This window comes from Glossina fuscipes, unplaced genomic scaffold (genome assembly GCF_014805625.2).
Source record: "Glossina fuscipes isolate IAEA_lab_2018 unplaced genomic scaffold, Yale_Gfus_2 1, whole genome shotgun sequence".
In the NCBI taxonomy this organism is placed as follows: domain Eukaryota; kingdom Metazoa; phylum Arthropoda; class Insecta; order Diptera; family Glossinidae; genus Glossina; species Glossina fuscipes.
The window spans coordinates 10,627,260-10,648,055 of record NW_023998415.1 but is presented as its reverse complement, the minus strand read 5'-3'; the positions used below and the strand labels follow the sequence as shown (position 1 = coordinate 10,648,055).

At 35.1% G+C, this 20,796-nt stretch overlaps 1 protein-coding gene across 4 annotated transcripts in view; it reads left to right on the top strand.

Moving 5' to 3' along the window:
• LOC119632673 (protein daughter of sevenless) overlaps positions 1 to 12,659 on the top strand; it is an 18,229-nt gene extending 5,570 nt beyond the window's left edge. For 2 of the 4 annotated variants that reach the window (XM_038025701.1, XM_038025700.1), the window contains 6 exons: positions 7,994 to 8,884; positions 8,952 to 9,089; positions 9,201 to 9,315; positions 9,374 to 9,572; positions 9,639 to 10,245; positions 11,340 to 12,659. In XM_038025701.1, coding sequence (XP_037881629.1) covers positions 7,994 to 8,884; positions 8,952 to 9,089; positions 9,201 to 9,315; positions 9,374 to 9,572; positions 9,639 to 10,245; positions 11,340 to 11,933 — 2,544 coding nt within the window. In that variant the 3' untranslated portion in view covers positions 11,934 to 12,659. Of the gene's footprint in view, positions 1 to 1,692; positions 2,992 to 7,993; positions 8,885 to 8,951; positions 9,090 to 9,200; positions 9,316 to 9,373; positions 9,573 to 9,638; positions 10,246 to 11,339 lie in introns of those variants that run through there. The other 2 variants (XM_038025699.1, XM_038025698.1) reach the window with 2 other exon arrangements.
• Positions 12,660 to 20,796: the final 8,137 nt, after the last annotated feature.

Here is a 20,796-nt window from a genome sequence, read left to right as displayed (position 1 = left end):
TTTTTTCTTTCTTATTTATTTATACATAAATTATTACTTGCTTTTTTTTTTTCTTTTCTTTACATATTCTTATATATATATTATAAATAAATTAATTTTCGTAAATTTGTGTAGAGTCGATTCAAATCTTGAATACAAGATCTTGAATGCAATATAGTAGGAATTTATTATAATGAAAATAAGTAAAGAGTTTTATTGGACGAAGTAGAGTATGCAGAGAATGTAGGGTATGTAACGTGCGGCCTGCGCCGATTATAACGTCTTTCATTCTTTTACAATAATAATATAATAGTAAGTGTTTGACACAAAATGAGAGGAAATGATTTGATAAAGCAAACGTATGTTAACGATTTCAAAAGGAGCAATGATTGCTTAAAGTCATCGAATGAGTAATAACGTGAAAGAAGGGCATTGAGCATTGGGGAAATGAATCGGGGCTCAAGAAAAAAAATCTTGCAAACAGCGTATAGGGAATCGAAATGAAATTTTGATCTTTATAAGAGATGGAGTCATAAAAATCGTATTACATTTTTGAACATAATATTTAGTCTCTTAAATGCTTATAATTATTTATATTGTGTTATTTATATTTAAAATTGCTGTAGATGAATAACCGAATTCAACTTTTTTTTTTTTTTGTCACTTAGTCTCCGCACCGATAATACTCTTTTTATAGATTAAAATTCATTTGATATTCTCGTTGTGATTGCAAATACAACGCAAAAAAAAAGAATTAAATTTGGTTTTGGGACGAATTTTATGCATTCATTCAGTAGCTGTGAAAAACACTTGTCCTTAGAGGCACTGTCTACCTACGACCAATTATATGTTATTAAGCCAAATATATATCAAAGCTTTTAAGTATCAATTTTTATGTCGGCCTTTTCATGCCGACATTCACCAGCATATATACAATAAACAAACGGATGAATAAACTTAGATAATTATAGCAATTTTCTTTGGGATACTTCAGTGATCCGTTTTTGGCTTAATGGTTTGCTCAAGTCAACAATTCGACATCTTAGATAATAGGATACTACTGTACTTGCAACTTTATGGCGCGGATATCATGACAGCACACTTTCTTTTTTTAACGAATAATCAATGGCGACTTTGAAACGGCGACGGCGACGGCGACGGCGACGGCTTCTTGTGCGAAAACTTAAAGAAAATTTGACTGACTCTGAGATATGTTTTCCAGATTATATCACACAATTAAAAGAGCGGCCGAGCTATTAACAAGACGGAAATAATATACTCGATTATATTCGAATCCATCATAAGCTAGTAGGTAATTGCAAGGCAGAAAAAAGGATATCTTAATAGTCGTATATATCGGTAGATCTTGTATATTTTTGAAATCCTAACTCATAAGTCATAATTTTATAAGCAATTGTTTAAAAAGAAACTTGATGATAAACACATATATACCTATACTATAATGTCTTGACTCAATGTAGCTGCGAGAATGATAAACAAAACCGCTATGGAGCCTTCGATTGTCACTTTTATACGTCTAATCTACCATTTGTGTTTAAAATAAATCTTGGCATGATGACGTATCCTTAAAGAAGAGACTTTTCAATTGATTAATAGTGTACGCTGAACGTTGGCATACAATTAACAACTTACTTTGTGGCGCTTGTATTACTCAGTTTTGCAAAAAAAAAAAAAAAAAAAACACTTAAGGCGGATATCGTTATACAATTTCAACGAATCCTAAATTGATCAAGAATACATACGTATAATTTAAGGAAGCAGGCCATGTTTGCGTGTTGCTTTATATTATCAACGGAGTGATGTCATCTTTTAGTGGTTGGTGATGAAAACCCATTAGTTGACTAGAAATCTCATGTCCAATCTCTGCCACCAAGAATATATTTTACGGGGTTTATATGAGTTTTCTCATATATATATATATACATATATATGTTCGTGAACTTTACCAAAATAGTGATAGTCTTATTACATCTGTATAACGTGTGATTGAGAGCACATAGGGCAACAAGTACAAAAGATAATGGGCGGCTTGAAGGAATGAATTCTGGTGATGTATCATTCCGAAAATATTTGCGATTTTGTCCGTTAATCGAACAATTGACAGTTTTTAAAATTTCCAATTTACAATTTAAAGAATGTCAGTTAAATATTGAATGTTGGTAAAAATACGTATAGCCTATCATAGGGTGCATGAATATTTTAAACATATATATCATTGCAATTTAGATGGTTGGTTGGTTGGTCTTGGTCTTGCTGATTGCTGCTGACTGTGCTGGATAATCTTCCATAAATATCTCAAGTGGGCGTTTGTCAGAGTAATTCGCTCTGTTTACTTTGCTATTGAGAAAAACAATTTAAGCTGACGCCAGTAAAAATTTTCTTAATTTTAAAAATTGTGTAGACGTACATACATACTTCCATACATAATGCATAATAGCTTCCACGCACAATTATTTACAAACACGTTTTCTTACACACACACACACACACACGCACCCACACATATACAATATATATGATTTTAAATTAAATAAATCGCTTTCGTATAAATGTCCCTTAAAATAGCTTTAATAACATTTTTTCTCTGGTAAACACTAAAATATACTTAACGGACAAGGAACACGAAAAATATGAGTGGATTCCTAGAAAACCACTTCAAAAAACAAAAAAAAAAAAACAATTATACGAAACAACCGATAAACGCTACCGGCCGCACACACTATAATATTAGGTCTTGTTTTGAGAGAACATAAGGTATATAATTCAGCCATGGATACGGGCATGTCTTTAATCATATTCATGCACACACATATATATATATACATATACTTATATGTAGACATTTCATAGTAACAATAAAACTATATACAAATATGGCTGATGTTTTCCTTGTTTGCAAACTTTCCGTTTAGTATAAAATTGCACTTCAACTTACACACTAACTATCCTATACATAGTCGCGTGAATCCATTGAACACACAACGCTTAATAGTAATCATAAGAAGAATAACAAAACAATTATATAATAAATAATAAACACACAAGTGTAATGAACAATGACAACAACTAAATTTACATAAATTCTTCTTAGGAAATAATTGTTAGTCAGACGTAGCTCAATAAAGAGCAAACAAGCATATATATCGATAAATCGATAGATTGATCGACAGTTCGATTGACAGACGAATAAATAAATGAATCTATAATTAATAAATGTTTATCTTATTTATTTATTTATTTATTTATTTTTATTTTTTTTGGTTTTTTATATTATAATTGTATTTCTAAATATCAAAAGAACATAACTTTAGTTCCTACAAAAATGATGACGATGATGATGATGATGATAATGATGATGAATCAACGATTGTTTATATGAAAATTTATAAACAATTGTGCATGTGTGCGTTTATATATCGGCATTTCTATAACGTATGCGAAAATATATCTTTTGCGCATATTTTCATTTATTTAAATTGAAATGAAAAAAAAAAAGCAAAACACTTTACGGATCACTTAAATAAAATAAAAAAAAAAAAAAAAAATTTTAAATAAATATTGTTCAAGTTTTAATAGAACTTTTATAATTTTTATTTTTAAAAGAATTTCCCCAAAAAAAAAAATCAATTTTATATGACAAAGCATTTATTGGGAATATTATGTTACAATGCAAAATTCCAAGCATATCGTGCATGCATATCGTGAGCTAAAGAAAAAGGATTCCCGCGTCTTTCCTCATTAACGAAACAATCTTCAAGTCGTGCAACTTTGACAATACGAATTTTATTAAGCCGTACAAAAAAAGCAGAGAAAAACCAAAGCACATTAAGCCATTCATTAACTTAGGCAAAAGTTATTGCGTTTTATACTTTACTAATACAAGTGCTTCTTCTTCTTCGACACGGGGCCGTTAAGGCTTATCTTACCTAAGCTTGTGTAAAGATATCATATTGTTTATAATGAGTGTCGAATTGTTTATAATGAGTGTCATCTCGCAAATACTTTGCTGATTTTCGTTTTGGAAATTTCGTCGCTGCAGACGTGTCGAGCTCCTTATACTCCACAAATCGACAATAAAAGTTAATAAAATTCTTCAACAAATTGAGGAAAAAAAGAAATGCATGTTTTATCTTATAGCTAAACATTAGCCCGAGGGCGAATCGTTGAGGACAATTTGCATAAGATAGAATACAAAATCAGAAGAATCAACAGTGAACCAAATTAAAGAATTAATTAAAGAAAGTAGTGGACCATCTGCGATTTACTGCTAAAACGGAAATGGAATCAAGTGATTGTCGAACGTATGGAGAACAAGCGCGATAAAATTGCCGGATCACATATCACAATATTGTACGAATTGACTACCGAAGAAATTATCTCAACGGCAGCAAAAGTCAGATTGACGTTACTTAAGTTAAGTGAATGTTTTGTGTTCAGGCGACAGATGAAGGTGCATCAACAGTGATAAAGCTCGGATTGATGTCACTTAAGTGAATGTATTTGATGGTATCGGAAAAGACTAGTGCCCCGTGGAGTGTTCCCAACTAGTCCGCTGACTAATTGCACTTTCTGCTGTTAGACAGAGAATGAGATCAAAGCGTGTAATGGACTTAGAATTTGTTAATAAGAACGGAGTTAGCTTTCTCCATAACAGTTCTAATGCGTCGACAAAACCGTAGAGAGTTCGGCTGGCAAATTTCCATCCATCGTATAGGTTGAGATTTGCCCCGGCGTTACCATTACCACTTTCTTACCTCTCTGTAGAACTCTCCCAGTGGTGCAAAGCCCCTGTGAAAATCACTTTGTAAAGATTGTCGCCCATTCTTCTGCTCTCTCGTCCCGTTTAAGTAGAAGTAATGCGGAAGCAGTGGCATAATCCAATCAATATTCATACAGATGGCTTTAAAATCGACTGCAAAGTGGAAGTCGATGCTTACTATAAACTACCAAACAATTCTGGAGGTTTTTTAACCAATCGAGTATATATATATATATATATATATATATATATATATAATGTAAATACATAAGCATTTTTATATAAATAAAGAAAGTAGATAAAACGCTGTAATTGGTATCCCAATGATCTATTTGTAGGTGCCCGCATGTGGTGTATGCCTTAGCGATAGGTGCGCTATACTACAAATATTTGGCTTTGTTGCCGGTATAAAGCAACATTTTTGTAAATTCTTTAGCGAAGGAATTTGAATAACTGCAATTTCCCGAAATGGAAATTACTAATCATTAAAGCGAGCCATTGGCTCCATCTTTTGATGAAATCAAAATGAATCGTTTGATTGATTGACGAATCATTTATTTTGATCAAGACAGTCACAACAGCAAATGATGTGGCGAATTTATAGGCCTGCATAAAAGAAATATTTGGGTAGGTGAGAATAGGACAGACGCCTTGGTAGTTCTTATACCGCTCCACAACTTTGATCAACATAAGAAAAGGATGAGCTTTGCACGCAACAACTTCTGCACTCGATTCGCCGAAAAAAGTCAGCTTTACTCCTATCCTGACTTGGAATAGATTACACATGCGACATGCGTTCCTCGGAGATTCAGGCGATTTTGTCCAGAATTGACGCAAAAAGCTTGAGCAGCTTTGTACTTAATGACATACCTCGGTATAAATTTAAACTAACTCGAACTACAATAGTCTCGATTGTTGAATACAATACTCGTCGACGGATGACTGATTGGTTTTCAGAAAGTGCGCGGATAGTTTTGCGGCGTTGCTCTCCCAAGTTTCGAGTTACAATGTTTGATTTTGGTCTTTTTAATAATTGTCCGCAATGCGACACTTAAACGGAGCTCTAAAATTTTTCCTTTGATGTTTTTAAAGCAGCATTTATCGCTTTCAATAGCGTCTCAGTATTCTTTTTGAAAAACACAAATAAAGATATTTAAATTTCGAAATCATGGGTGTAGAATCTTCTCAATTCAATTTTATTAATATTGCAGCGACAACATGTTCCAAAAGAGAGAGGAAATATCACATACAGTGTTTGCATTACTTATCCGACTTATAGTGGGGGACAGACAGACAGACAGACAGACAGCCAGGCAACTCCGATTTCCAGGTTATAGTATGCATTGTTCAATGCTACGCAATTATAAAATTATTCATTATTTTTAATTGTCTTAAACGTACTAATCCTGAGAGGTTAGAGAAAAAAATTTAAAAAAAAGTCTTCTTAAAAGCTATTTATAGGAAAATTTCAACGAACAAATTTGCATATTGACGTTACCCAGCGCCACTTGCCCACTTGCATAAGAAAATCAATTTAATTTGTAAGATGAAAGTATGCCTATTGCTCGGTTGAAAAAAAGCCCAAGCCTTTTCACATACCACTCCTGACCGGAATAAAATTTCAAGTTGATTACATCGAATAGAAATAGAAATGTGAAACCGGTACAATTTCTTAAGTTATCTTTCAAAATAGTCTTCAAAAAAAAAAAAATTGATGAATTTATGGATAAATCTGTAGAAAACATTCAATTAATCTCAAAGGCAAAATATCTTGAAACGAAGTTGAAGTGCCTCAAAACCTCGACTTGATTGACTGAACTCTCGCGTGTGACCATCTTCGAGAATAAAATTTCGCATATGACTTTCGCTTACGGCATTCTTTTCATTCAAAGCGTACATTCTCCTTTAAGTTCGAGAAGGTTCTCCCCCCTTTCCGAAAACACCCGTTGTTTCTGTCCGCATTTAAACGCTTAATAATAAATTTCGTATATGTATTGAATACAACTAAATAGTTTTCTGGAATGATGCGAATATTGTCCTTTGTTTAGTACACTGTATTATGTATGGAGACTTGGCTGAAAAGTGTCCGACCTATACATGGCAGCACTTGCTCACAAGAGTTACGAAATATGTTTGCGATAAGTATTCTAATCAAAAGATCAACTATTTCGGTCGTGAAGCTGTTCTTAGAAAGTCGTGTGCATGAGTCGAGATGAACCCATTGTGGAACTGGAAAAAAATTGGGTATTTGGTTAACATTACGTTGAAATTTTGGATAACCGTAAGGGAACAATACCATTGGGTGCCACATTTACTTAAATTCACATTCAGATGTGGCCGCAATACACAATTATATGCTTAAAATTTAGGAAATCATGGCAAATATCTTTCTACAAAAAAGGTCTTGAAAAATTCGAAATAGATTCGATTGTTTATATCATTTTTGAAGAATGCCATATTGATGAATAAAGATGAATTTTGGAAAAAAATAATATATTGTTTCTTCACGAGGCAGAGACTTTTCACACACCCGTTCTATGCGTTACGAGTTTGTGAGTTAGAAAGCAACTGTAAACAACATTTGTTCGAGTTTTCCTACGGACTTAAGCATCGAGGCAAGAGTATAAACAATTCCCCTAGTTTACGCTTAACCGTTTGAGTTCCGGACGATATTGAAAAAACACTGTCGAAGAATCCCAAACAGCGCAGTCGCGCGTTTTTTCAGTATCGTCTGGATTTTCTCGACATAAAATCTGAACAACGCGATTGCGCTGCTTGGGACTCAAACGGTTAAATCCCAATATTTTAGAAATGTCTGTTTGTTTATTTAAAACTTTGGAACTTTGTATCATCAGGCATTGGTCATTAATAATGCAATAGCCATAATATAAGAAAAGATAAGAGACGCTCGCTCCCTCATACTAATATTCGCATACAAATCGTTTGGCATATATACGTGTGCATATGTAATATACGTTAGAACCCACTTTATCTAAATACATTGCTTAGAATTTGTTAATTTTTACGCTCACAATTTGTTTTACATTAGTGAATTCATAAAGGCACACACACAGGAATATATCTGCATACTATAATGTATACCTAAAAATGACATTATCACATACACACACGCACAAAAAGTAGTTATATCGTACGTTCTACAACACAAACAATGTATATGAGTAATAAAGTAATATTTTTCTTTTTGTTGACAATTGCTTTGCGACTGTGTAGCGTTGGCGTAGACGTTGGTTTACATTGAAACAAGGCGAGATACCGGAGCAGTTTTGCCTAGAATACTATGCCGATCGCAAGTGTCGCAAACTGAAGGGTGTCATTGATTTGGATCAATGCGAACAGGTGGATTGCGGTTTGCGTTTGGAAAATCGTAAACAGAAATTTCAATTTATGTTTGATATTAAGACACCGAAACGTACCTATTACTTAGCGGCCGATACGGAAACGGATATGCGTGACTGGGTAAATTGTATTTGTCAAGTGTGCCATTTACATGACACAAAACAATCGCAAGATGAAAATCGTGGTCAGAATATAAATACAACGACTATCAGTTCGGTGCATACGAGTTCTTTTAATGACGCTACAAGTATAAATTCATCGACCGGCAATATTGTATCGGTTAATATACGTCAAAGTTTCTATAACGATATACTACGGAAGCCTACAGCCGTAGTGGAACAACAACCGATAATCACCGGTGGCCTAGGTAATGCACAAAATATCAATGATAGCGCGTACGTTAACACTGAATACACTAATCGCGAAACCTTATTGTGTGACGCTCACTTTGAAAAGCAACAGCTAGAAAGTGTGGCAGCCGTTACGAATAAAGAAATGATTACTGATGCAATACAACAGCAACAGCAACAGCAACAGCATCAAACTGCTGCTTTATACTTGAATGCAGCGGCTTTTCAAGAATCTCCGCGATTGGCTGTTAGCTCGAATGGTGTGGTGCGCAAAATACCTGAAAATCTGGTGCTTAATAATACACCGCTGCCTGAAACGCAAACCCATAATGTACAACCGTCACCGGCCCTAAGTACGGCTTCAGGCCCTTACATACCAATAAGTGAATGTTTTTCGGGTAGCCCAAAATTTATGGTAAATACGAAAAGTTAAGCGTCAATTTGAGTTTAAAAAAAAAACTTAATCATTTCAAATATTTTAGGTTGAAGGTAATAATCCCACAACGCCCTTAAATAATTTGGATCCGAAATTTTATGATACACCGCGCAGTCATAATAACATCGGTTTAAATTTAACCAATGATCAATCGTATTCACCAAAAATCACAAACTGTGGAACGGTACGTTTGATTTCGTTATATTTATTTAATGAAGTATCAGCTCTTAAATATGCTTTATATATATATATATATATATATATATATATATGTATATATATATACATTTGATAGCAACAGCCTTTATCGGTTACCAAAAATCGCAGTCAACGCTCCGATTCCGATTCGGAAAGTGTTTTTACCGACGATGACGAATGGACCCACCCAATGCCTTTAAGAGAAAATTTAGGTATTATAAGTTTTTTGAATTTGTTTTCTTCTCTAGACATAAACTCTCTTTTTTATAGATCGCAATACCCGACCCTCAGATAGTTCGGTGGAAAATGAATCCTTTGTGTTAACTTACTCGCAACGGTTTTCCAAGATACCAGACGATCTTAGTAAAGATCAAAAAGCAAATGGAAATTCCAGTGAATGTTTGGAAAAATTAGCTAAAGTTTTAAAGAATAAAAATAATTTAATATTAGATTTCAAGGAAAATGAAAAGTAAGGCTCAAAGTAAAGCGCTCGGGAAATCGATAATAGATAAACTGAAAAAAATGAATTTTACAGGCTGCCAAGAGATCTACCCCAGTTTTCCGATACGGAAAATACTTCCCCCGCCATTATAGGGCCAAGAGATGCTAGTTCAGTAGTCGATGAAAGTTACGATATACCGCGTTCCCATCAACTACCCTATTATAATATGGCCCATCTCATTGATAAGATGACGACCAGCCCAGGTGAAGCTAATCCCATAGCAGCATCAACTCCAAATTTAGTGCCAGTTCCCGCCTCACCAGCATCATCCGTGACTTCATCAAGTAATCAAACAACAACTACGACAAATATTGTACGTACTTTGCCTAGACCTCATTGTTATACGAATGCTGCTCCCAGTAAAGTGGAAGGAAATGTTTTCCGTTATGATTTTATGGAACAAAGTGATGTACCACCAGTTAATCGTAAATTAAAACCAAAGCTAAGTGTCGAAGCCGATAAGCCGCCAGAAGAGTTACCCGCTAAACCGCCACAATTGGCAGCACAAATCGAGGCTCTAAACAGTAAACTTCAAAGTACCCAATTACAAGCGACAACCGTACCAGCAGCGATCATTGAAAGTAAGCCGAAGCTAAAACCGCCGTCAGTCGATCGTAAAAACAAACCAAATGCTTTTAAGGTAAGTAACTAAATTCTGTTGCATATTTTACTAATCTTATTATATCGTTAAAATAATTTTTATAAATTTCCATAGCTTTATTTTATGTATCAAATGTTTTTGAGAAACACTTTAACATTTTATTTTGTAATTAAGCAAATGTTAGCCTTCATTAGCTTTATAAATGTGGATTCTACTCTATATAATTTCTTTCCTTTCAATCCGGCTGCAAGGCAATCGATATAATAGTTTTACTCATCCCAACGAAAATTGCATCTTTTCGTTCAAACCAGCTGTTAATCAAGCGTCAAAATGCTAATTCTTTTTGGAAAAAAGTTATGGGTAGTGTTAGAATGAAGTTTTTATAGTGTCGGATTTTTTTTTTTTTTTTTAGTAAAACGCTTTTTTTTTTTTTTGTAGAAAGTGCATGTTTATTGTAAGAAAATGATTAAAAATAGTTTCATTTCAATTATTGTCCGCCATTAGCTCTATATATATTATATATATAATCCGAACATTTTCGTACACTTTCGTAAAACAAGTGGCAATCGAAAAGATTCGAGTTTGGTTGGCAAGCCACATGGACTAGTTCTCCCTAGTTGACTGCTTCCAAGTTATCGCAAATCTGTTTGATTTTTTGTCGCCTTTTCCAAGATTCACGTGATATGTAGGTGAATATAGGCGACATTTTCTAGTTTGGCCGCACTAGAGTCTCAAATTTCGATGTTCTTCCATAACCATTTTTCGCTAATATACCAAATTTCACACATCGTCAGAAATAGTTTCCATAAACAGAATTTTAATTTGTTTACTTTGTTTGCGAAGGTATTTTCATGTAGACGTAGATGAAATGTCCGCAAAAATATTTTCCTTTTTTTTAATATGGGAGAAGTAGGCTTTCAAATCTAACTATATCTTAATTCTAATTATTTAACAGAGCTTTGTTAAGTCGTTATCAGAATTTTCTTATTGAAAATGGTAGGTGTCTTTGCTAGTTAAATTCGAATTGATCTTCATACCCTTAAAATTTAGACACAAAAGATAGCAGGGGTTTTTCCGGAGAATAATTTGTATTAATAAAATTTCAGTAAATGATTCTAGATTAATATTTTCAGATTGGAAATTCGAATACTTTGGGAAATATATCACGTCGTTCGACGGGTGCTCCATTATCTATGGTGCTAACTCCCAATAACGATTCATTTGTTATGGAAACACGTACCTTACCACGTCAACCGCGACCTAATTATGCGATTAATAACCAAAGCATAATTTGTAATACACCAGTCGCTATTACAGGGGCTACTCCACCCAGCTTTACCGTACAACATCAACGCACCGCCTCGGCAAACGCAGCCATGCAAATAGCAACGCCTTTTATAACTAATTCGTCTACGATAACCGGCAATACATCGTTAAGTACAACATCTGGGCTATTACATTTACCACCAAAAAATGAGCATAAATTACAATATTTCGATTTAGACGTTACGAATGCTCCAGCTATTAATCGCCAAAGTATGAGTATTAGTAATTTAAGTGCACCAGGTATTAATCGTTTAGCTTTGGCAGCCGATCCTTCGGCCAGAGCTCCGGTACAAAGCAGTGTCGTTTACAATTCCGTAGATTTTGTTAAAACGGAGGCCTTTAAACGTATACGCGAGGAACGGAAAAAAGAAAATGAAGGTGTTAATAATAATAGCAAATAGACTGGAATTTTGTTTTCAAATTATGTTTCTTGTAATTATTTAATAAGAAAAAAATATTTAATTGTCATTTTACGCCATATGAGTAAGAGATATAAGCTTTAAATTCAATTTTCTAACATTCAAACTCAATTTTTTTTAAGTTTACAATTACAATGTTATACAGATATTTATCAAAAAAATTTTCTCATTAAACTACGTGCAATAGCCGACTGTGTGAAATGCTTGCTTTTTTTTTCTTGAAATCTTAAAGCGCAAGTTCCATCTGCCGTAGAAATACGCCACTAACTAGTCGCGAAATTCGCTGAGTTGCTGAGAATTTCTCGTAAACAATAAATTCGTATCAGCCGTAACACCTTCGTTAAAGACAGCAATATTCTCGTCAGAACTTAAATTTCTGAGCCTAACTATTGACTAAGAAAAATTAGGAAATACATACGCCATTTTGAATTTTTTCGCGAAATATTCATAAACAATGTTCCTTTGTAGCGGCAATATATTATATTTTTCTTCCTTTCATTTCTGGTCTTACTTTGATAAGCAGTAAAGTTATGAACGATATATTTCTGTTCAAACCGTATTTTTCCTATAACACATTGATCGATTCGCTTAAAGTTATTGGCCAAAACTGGAAAGAAAATTGTCACGACATAACCTCAAACACATTCAACGAAAATGAAACGTTTCTATAGACAAGACATTTATGTTGAAAGTTATCAAAAAAAAAAATATATATATATATAGTTTATTAATTTTGAAGTAATAAAACTCGATATAACAAATATTAACTATGAGAAAGCTAAATATACTTTTCATTTGCAATGTATGTAGCATGAACGTTCAAACAAGTAATTTTAATGTTTAGATTTCACCGGATCTTTTTTATTATTATTTTGTATGTTGACAAAGGATAATACAGTAAATTATAAAATATAAAATACGCGTGATAAATTTGCATATGAAGTGACATTCTCTCTCTTCTCTATACTGTTAATTATTCTCTCTTTTACAGTATTTGCTAATATTGTAGTGGTAACTGTAATGGTTTTTTAAACTAAAGTGTGTGTAAAATAAATTTTGCATTTTTTGGCAAAACATTTGCGGTAATACCGTTTCTCAGTCCCGATAATTAATTATTCTTTGCACATGTTTATGAATTCTGTGGTATGGCAACTAATATAATAGAATATAAGCAGTTTATGCTTTCTGAGGGTGGACTAAAAAATTACTTAATTGCTTTTAATTTTTGATAAAGTACGTACTATACATTTCTTATTTTATTTAGTGCTTAATAAGATTGAGTTGGAAGCCTAAAAAATTGAATTTGAAATTTAAAAATCTGTACGCTCCTGCATGTTTTATATTTTTTAAATAGCTTAGTGTCAAATAGTGTGTTTTAAAGCATTTTTGTATTTCATATACATTCTAAATGTTTTTAATGTATTTATTTATTTTAATTATTCTTATCTATGTTATGAATGCTTTTATGAATAGGTGTGTGCGCGTGTGTGGTGCGTGTTTGTGTTTTTTTTTGTTTTTTTTTTCGTTTTGCAATGCTAGCTGGAAGCAGGAATTTTCGAAAGATACAACTGGCACGTATCAGCAGCTTGCACGATTCGTCATCCCTGGCACCTACGTACTAAAACTAATCTCCACACCTAGGTTTCTTTGATCATTTTCCCCTGCGGGACCATAGTGTCGGGTATTACTTCACGTACGCGGATTGCAATTAGTTCACTTCGCGCGATGGAACGTTAGTGGAATAACCTACTGGCTTCCACGTGCTCCTCTCTTCATCCATTATCTTTCTAAGCCCAGCAGTTTTTGTGAAACTTTCCTTTTATATTCGCGTACGGTGCTGTAGGCTTCGTTACTACCTGTTATCTCCGACAATATAGCATTATACTCTATTTGACGCCTACCTTAGTCGAACCTGTTGTAGTGAACTATAGCATGCTTTACATCTTCCTCTGTATCCGCGCATTTTGTTTGGCATAAGAATGAACGTCCGTCTTAACTTCGTTGCTATTACCCATTGAAATTGTCATCGGGACCAGCCGCCATTGACTTTTTCGTACACCAACGAGCGATTCGAGAGATAACTCGTTATGACGTCAAGTATATACCCCGAAAACTGCTTTCTTATGACCGGCTTACGAATATTCTATTTCCTTGTTTCATCAATAGTACGAGGCTTCTCTGTTACTGGTGGATGTTGCCGTACATGCATCAGTTAGTATCTTCCTTCTCTGATCCTTTCCATTACTTAATTAAAGATGTTCTCGTCAAAAAATGTATCACATCTTTTCGGGCCCGTGTCCTTGGGTCGTCTTCTAATTTCAATGCCTGTTCCTATTTTTAATTCTGATTCAGAGAGTATCTGCACCTTGTGAGTAAGCTATCATTTACAAAAGTGGTATCCATACGCCCGTCATTAACGAGTGTTACCTGCAGACTCGCAAACGTTTCGAGCAGACTGCGACCTCGAGCATTGTAGGCCCGGCTGTCACATTTCAGCGCCCACGCTTTAAAGTTACCTGCATTTACGCGCAATGCTCTGCCGCGGATGTTTGCTATGAGGTGCAATAGAATGTGGCAAAATTCCTACAGTGCCCAATTGGGGAGTGCGTATCAGTTGTAGAATCCTGATTCCTTTCATGTTAGCTTCTCGCCTTTACGCCGGTCAACCGTATCTTGAAACATGGATATGCTGTGTATTTCTTGCTCTCATCGGCTATCCACCTATTATTAATCTTGTTTCTGTACGGTTAACTCACCAACACCAGATCTTCTTGTGCGCTCACTGTCTAGCGCAGCAGATGCTGCGCCGCTTCACTGTGGTTGAAGTTGATTTGCGTCACTTTTATTTTCATCCTTTATTAGTGAGTATCATCTTGAATAGCAAACACTTTCCGCTCCCTGCTACATGTTTCGGGTCTTTGACTCATTCTTGTAGAGGGGGGTAATTTCTGTAGTCCTTCGTGATACTTACCAAGTAATGTGGCAATATGCGCTCTTGTTCTCGTGGGTCTATTTTGTAATTAGAGTTGCTCCGCACTTGCTTCAACCAGAACAGTACATCAACTATATTTTTACCAAGTTTGAACAGGTCTGTGGATATGTAGGCTACATCATTTTCATTTCTATCTATTCTTAGATGCGAACTGTTTATTGGTCAGTCACAGCTAACCTTGGTAGTAGTTGATAGTACCTTCAACTTTTTTATTCTCTTCTGACGTGGAAAACTACCAAAAGACGCCCCCTCGAGGCAGTGCGAGATACTAGCCCGCTAAAAACCAACTTTACTTCGATACCTTATTCTATGCCAGGGCCGTTTTGGTATACCTTTACAGGAAGGGTAGCCGTTTAGGCTAAGGAATCTCCGACATCGATCTGTAGTTTCTGATATTCTTTATGGCATTTCGGACAGATAAAGAACACGTGTTCAGCGTCTTCGATACATCTGCAAAAACTTCAAAATGGGTGCTGTTCTATTTTAAACTAATGAAAGTTCGCTCTAAAACACCCATGGACTCTAATTAACTGTGTCAAATAAAAGTCAACCTGCACCAGCTGCCTATTGAATCAGGGCCGCAGATCTATATAAGCCGGTGCGTCCATATACGTTTGCTCGTTCTACTCCAGCGCTGCTGGCAACCTTCCACCTGCCGGAGTTTTGATCGTTGCTTGGCGGTGTCAACGGGCAAGCTGTGAAGCTCAGCTCTTTATCTGCTTTCGTCATCCCACAATTCGACTGGTATTATACCAACGATAACCAATGACGCATCTGTCGACGGCGTACAGTATGCGGCGCAAACCCTTAGACTACAGAGCCGGTACGCTGTTTGAATGGCTCTTGTACATGACGCTATATCCAGCGCCTTTTTCTATATGGCAGAGCCATACAGTGTCGTCGCAGTTATTACTTCTGCCAGCAGTTTTCTTCGGTCTTTTCTAGCACCCCGCAAGTTTGATAGTAAGCGCGCCAGCTCCTTGAAATGCAGGTGCCATTTATGCGGTAGTGTGCAGTGGATCATCAGTCGTAGGTATTTGATGGCGTCATGTGGCTGTATTCTAGTATCTTCCACTTTAATTGTAACTTTGTCAAGCTTCTTTCTTGAGGTTATCAAGACCACTTCTGTCTTGTCTTCTAGCAGATTTATATCCACTGACTGCAGCCACTTCCTAATCATGTTGATGGCTATGTTTGCTATAGCGGTAATTTCCTCTAAAGTTTTTGGTGTAATGATTATTGCTATGTCGTCATCGAAACCCACGATGGAACCTCCCTCCCCCACTTCTCGTGCTTCTTCTATGCGATTTTGAATTAACTTCTCGTACACTTTGCCTATTGCGTTCAAGAGACAAATAAGTTGGTATCCAGTTGGTTCATGCCACGGTTTACTTGGCTTTTGCAGTAGCACCAGCTTTTGTTGCTTTCACTTGTTGTGGAAAACTTGTTCTTTCAAACATGTATTGAATGAGTTCACAAACATCTCGAGCTTTGTCGAAATGGCCTTTATTGGACTGGGGACTGCTTGTCTTTTATTTCCTCTCCGACGGCGAAAAGATTCTCAGCCGAAGTGAATCCAATGTTCTCCCTCACTTCTCAATGGCACGAATGTAAAAATGATTTTCGGTGGAAACAAGGTGCGGAGTATTTTCTCCGCAAACTCTGGACACGTTAGTTGATTTAAATGTTTTAGCGTCTTCATAACCAACTTATATTTCGTGCCCCATGGGTCCTCCTTTAACGCTTCGATCCGATCCTGGAACAGTTTTTTTTTGCTGATCATATTCGCTTTTTTAGTTGTCTTCGCCTGACTTTGCACTCCTCTTGGCTAAGATAGGCACTAGACCCCTTCGATGTTTGGTATAATCATCTCGCTCTGTTGCATTGAGCTTTTAGTTAGGCTATCTCGTCGGTCAACTGGTATATTGAATGCTTCCGCTTATAGAAGCAACGCCTTGTCATTAAAGTATTACAAGCTATTATAATTCGCTCCATAATTTCTGCAACGAAGGCTTGTGCCGAGTTTCTGTGTTCTTCTTCTTGCAGCATATTTCTAAATAGTTCCTTATCTAGCGATTCTGCTTCCCATTTGGAGCTCCTGGGAGGCCATTCTACCTTGTTCGCACGTTGGGTTCGCTGTAGTTCACACATTACTGCTAGGAGGTCACTGTGGGTATAGACATTGCTAATACTTCACGTCATTCAGGGATGTTAGCCATGGTAACGTCGATCACGGAGGCACGATCGTCTTTGCTGAAAGTGTTTTCGGCAACTACGTTTAAGATGCTCATATCGAGCCAGCCTAAAGATACAAGTATGACTATGCTTTTAGCGTTCGTTTATTGACTAGCCCAATTAAGCGCCTAGGCATTCATGTCATCTGCGATAATTACCAGATTTTTGAAATTGAAAGAAATATCATGCTTGCCAGATGTGAGCTGCAATGCCAAGTTGCTGCTGTGCCCGTTTTATCCTTTACCCACTTTTTTCCACCTTGTACGGCTCACTCCTACCTAGAATGGCTCAATCTGAACCATTATTATCATCGACAGTTCTCTGATATTTTGTTGGAAAACCCCTTGTGCTGCCTGACAATGGTTTGTATTTACTTACATAAACACAATACCTGCTCTTTGTTAGTATTGCCGCGTCTGTTTAACATGCAATTTCTATCGGCCACTGGATAATTATTAGGCTTACATTGTTCTTTACATATCCCACAACACGAACTACTGTGCAATCTCTTGCGCGGTGGCCCTCCTCACCTTCCTCTACTTCCCTTTTACGCCTGTACCATGCCACCTTTAACCGCATTTTCCGGCATTGGCTTCTCTAACTCCTTTGCGGCTTTTTTTTGGAGCACAGCTAGTAGGTCCAGCAGCCCCTTTATCGGTCAACGAATACTGCATCTTTGAGGAGCGGGAGGAGCTGGAGTCATAATTTCGATTAGCTCTACAATTCTCTCCCCTAGCTCGGCAAATGAATCCTCAGTTTTTTTTATCATCCGTACCTTGTCCTGTAGGATTGGCTGTGAAGACTGACTCCTTTCCTGCATTTGCATTACACCCAGTAGCTCTGGCGGGCGTTGTATGTGGCTGTTTCTCTCAAACGGGTCGGTTATCGCTTGCGAACTTCGTGCGTATGTACGTTTGTATTAAATTATTGTACCTTTTTAGCAAAAAGAAAAACAAAATAAAATCAAATATTCTTTCTTCCGCTTAACTAAGAGTGCAATATGATTTATTTTAATCCATTTCATGCATTCAATATAACTTGTATTCTTGTAGTTTGTGTTTTATTAAAAATTTTTAATGTATATGCATGAATAAGTGTAATAAGTTCTTTTATATATGTCTTATAAAATTATTGTCCTGTTTATAAAACGTAAATTCTGAAATACAAATTTCAATTAGTCAATATATGGAGTCTATTGGTTAAACGATAACTGTAGTAATCGAAACACTAATGTATAAAAGTGGCAACAGGTTAAGTTGAGTGTCATTTTCAAGCCGTGTGAAAAGTGTTGGAATCCTTAGAGTCAGGGCATCAACTGTGTAAATTGATTGTTGTCTAACGACATTATTTGACGATATTTTTCTTTTACGTGTTACAGTTTCACTCCATTTAGGGGACTGGCGTTTTGACTATTGCTCTTTTCCTTTGTGTACGTGTAATAATCGTCAATCGTTCTCTCTCAATCGAATTAAAATAAATCATTGCAATATAAAGTTGTCAAATAAGTTTCGCTCCATATAAATATATAAAAAAATTTTTTAAACATTTCATTTCCTACGGTCGTAAGAAACGAAATTTAATGAATTTCTTCGTATATAAACTATTCAAGATAGAAAATTAATTGATAATAATTACGTTTACTTTAGAAATGCGTTCATAATATCTAGCACGCATTAACACGTTCGCAACTATAACATTCGCTATAACATTCATTTAAACTGTGATGCGCAAAATGACATGAATGCTATTCAATTCAAATTTTGAAGCTAATTAATTTTCAATTTAATTTTGCACAACTCTGCGGTTTTTAAATTATTGTACTTTCCGAAGATCTTGATTAACTAATTCTTTAGGTTTTTCTCTATAATTTTATTTATTCTCTTTGTATTCACAAATTTACTTAAAGCGCCTTTAAATTCGTAAATTTCCCTACACTAAAAAGAGAACAAATTCGCTCATTGTCCCTTTCTCTTATGCGCTCTCTTATATAAATGCTGTAGCATTCACGTTATCTCAGTTGAAAAATTTGACCCTTAGTGAATGTACTCAATTAGATTTCGGATATTACAACCAATTTTAAAATGAATTGGCTGCCATTTTTTTCACCTCACCGAAATTATTACTGTCCGTGAACGTGTCAAACGACTTAGTGTTGTCATTTCGTTTTGGTAACAATTTAAAAACATTGTAAAGTTCCCTTTTCTTTTCTGCTTAAAATCATTCAGAACGAGTGATAGTACCGAGAGCGATAGTAAAAGTCTTATATAAATGAAATAAAAACGTCTTTTATAATCAAAGTTATAGGCAATGCCACAATCATCTACTAAACGAAAAACTCAGGAGACAGGAGGAATACATTCTCGGTGATTGTGTCAAAAATACGACACTAAAACAGTAATCGGAAAATATGGTCTAATAAATTTTCTTCTCGAAAATGAAATTTTTTTTTAAAAAATCAATCATAAAATTGTAAAAAAAACTTGTTATAAAAATTGGGCAGGATCAAATGCTATAATTTCATTTAATATAAATTAGACAAAGCTATCGAGCAAATAGTAATTGTGTTGACGGAGAAGTAGCAAATGGTAATCGAGCAAATTGATTTATAATCGACTTTATAATATTAGCTTCTTAATTCGAGCTCTGAAAGTTTTCATACTTTTTATGTAAGCTATTAATAAATAAATAAAAAGTGCTTCTTTTTATAGTACTTTATACTTGCAAAAATAAATATTTACATACATTGGTATAGAAAGCTATTTTAAAGCAATTGTACATTTTTAATATGCCGTACCTATGAAAGAGGCGAAGAGAGAAAGAAAGAGAAAGAGTATAATTAAATGGACAGATTTCTATAATTAAGAGAAGTATAAAATTATTTAGTGGCTACAAAATAGTTCTTAGCGCTAAGAGAATAAAACATAGCTGATACATTCGTATTAGCCGTACTATAAAATTCAACTGTATGCGAGTATGAAATTGGAGGACAAATATTGGAAACTGATTTGTTTGACATCGTCGGCATAAGATAGAACATTATAATTGTAATTTTAAATACTCTACTCCCTACAACTACAACAAACTACAAGACAACTCAGACTTCAGAATACATTGTAACAATATTTAAGAAGTTATACACTTTGAAATTGATCGGCAATCAGGGAAACGCTTTAGAGAAATATTTTATTATTTCCGAATAAAAAAAAAGAAGACATATACAGTATGTAAGCTAAGTACATTGTACAGTTATTAATAAGCACGGCATGGCTATCCAAAAATCTTGAAGAGCAAGGACGTAATCTCCGCGGATTTTTGGTATATAAATTGATGTTTTGTTGAAATAAATTTGGAGTTTGCAGGAAACATTCATGCGATCACTAGATAAAAATAAGATTGCCGATTCATCTGTATATGTCGCTGTTCAAATATTATTAGCGATTGAAAAAACCTGAAGGGAAATTTGTACAGAGTATTGAACTAAAAATGCTTACTTGAGGCTCTCTTCAACTTTATATATATTGAATCTCTTGTTTGTAACTTAAGCATAGAAATATGTGTGTACCGTCGAATAAGTGGATTTACTAACCAATTTGATAAATGTGAAGGTGACTTCGGTCC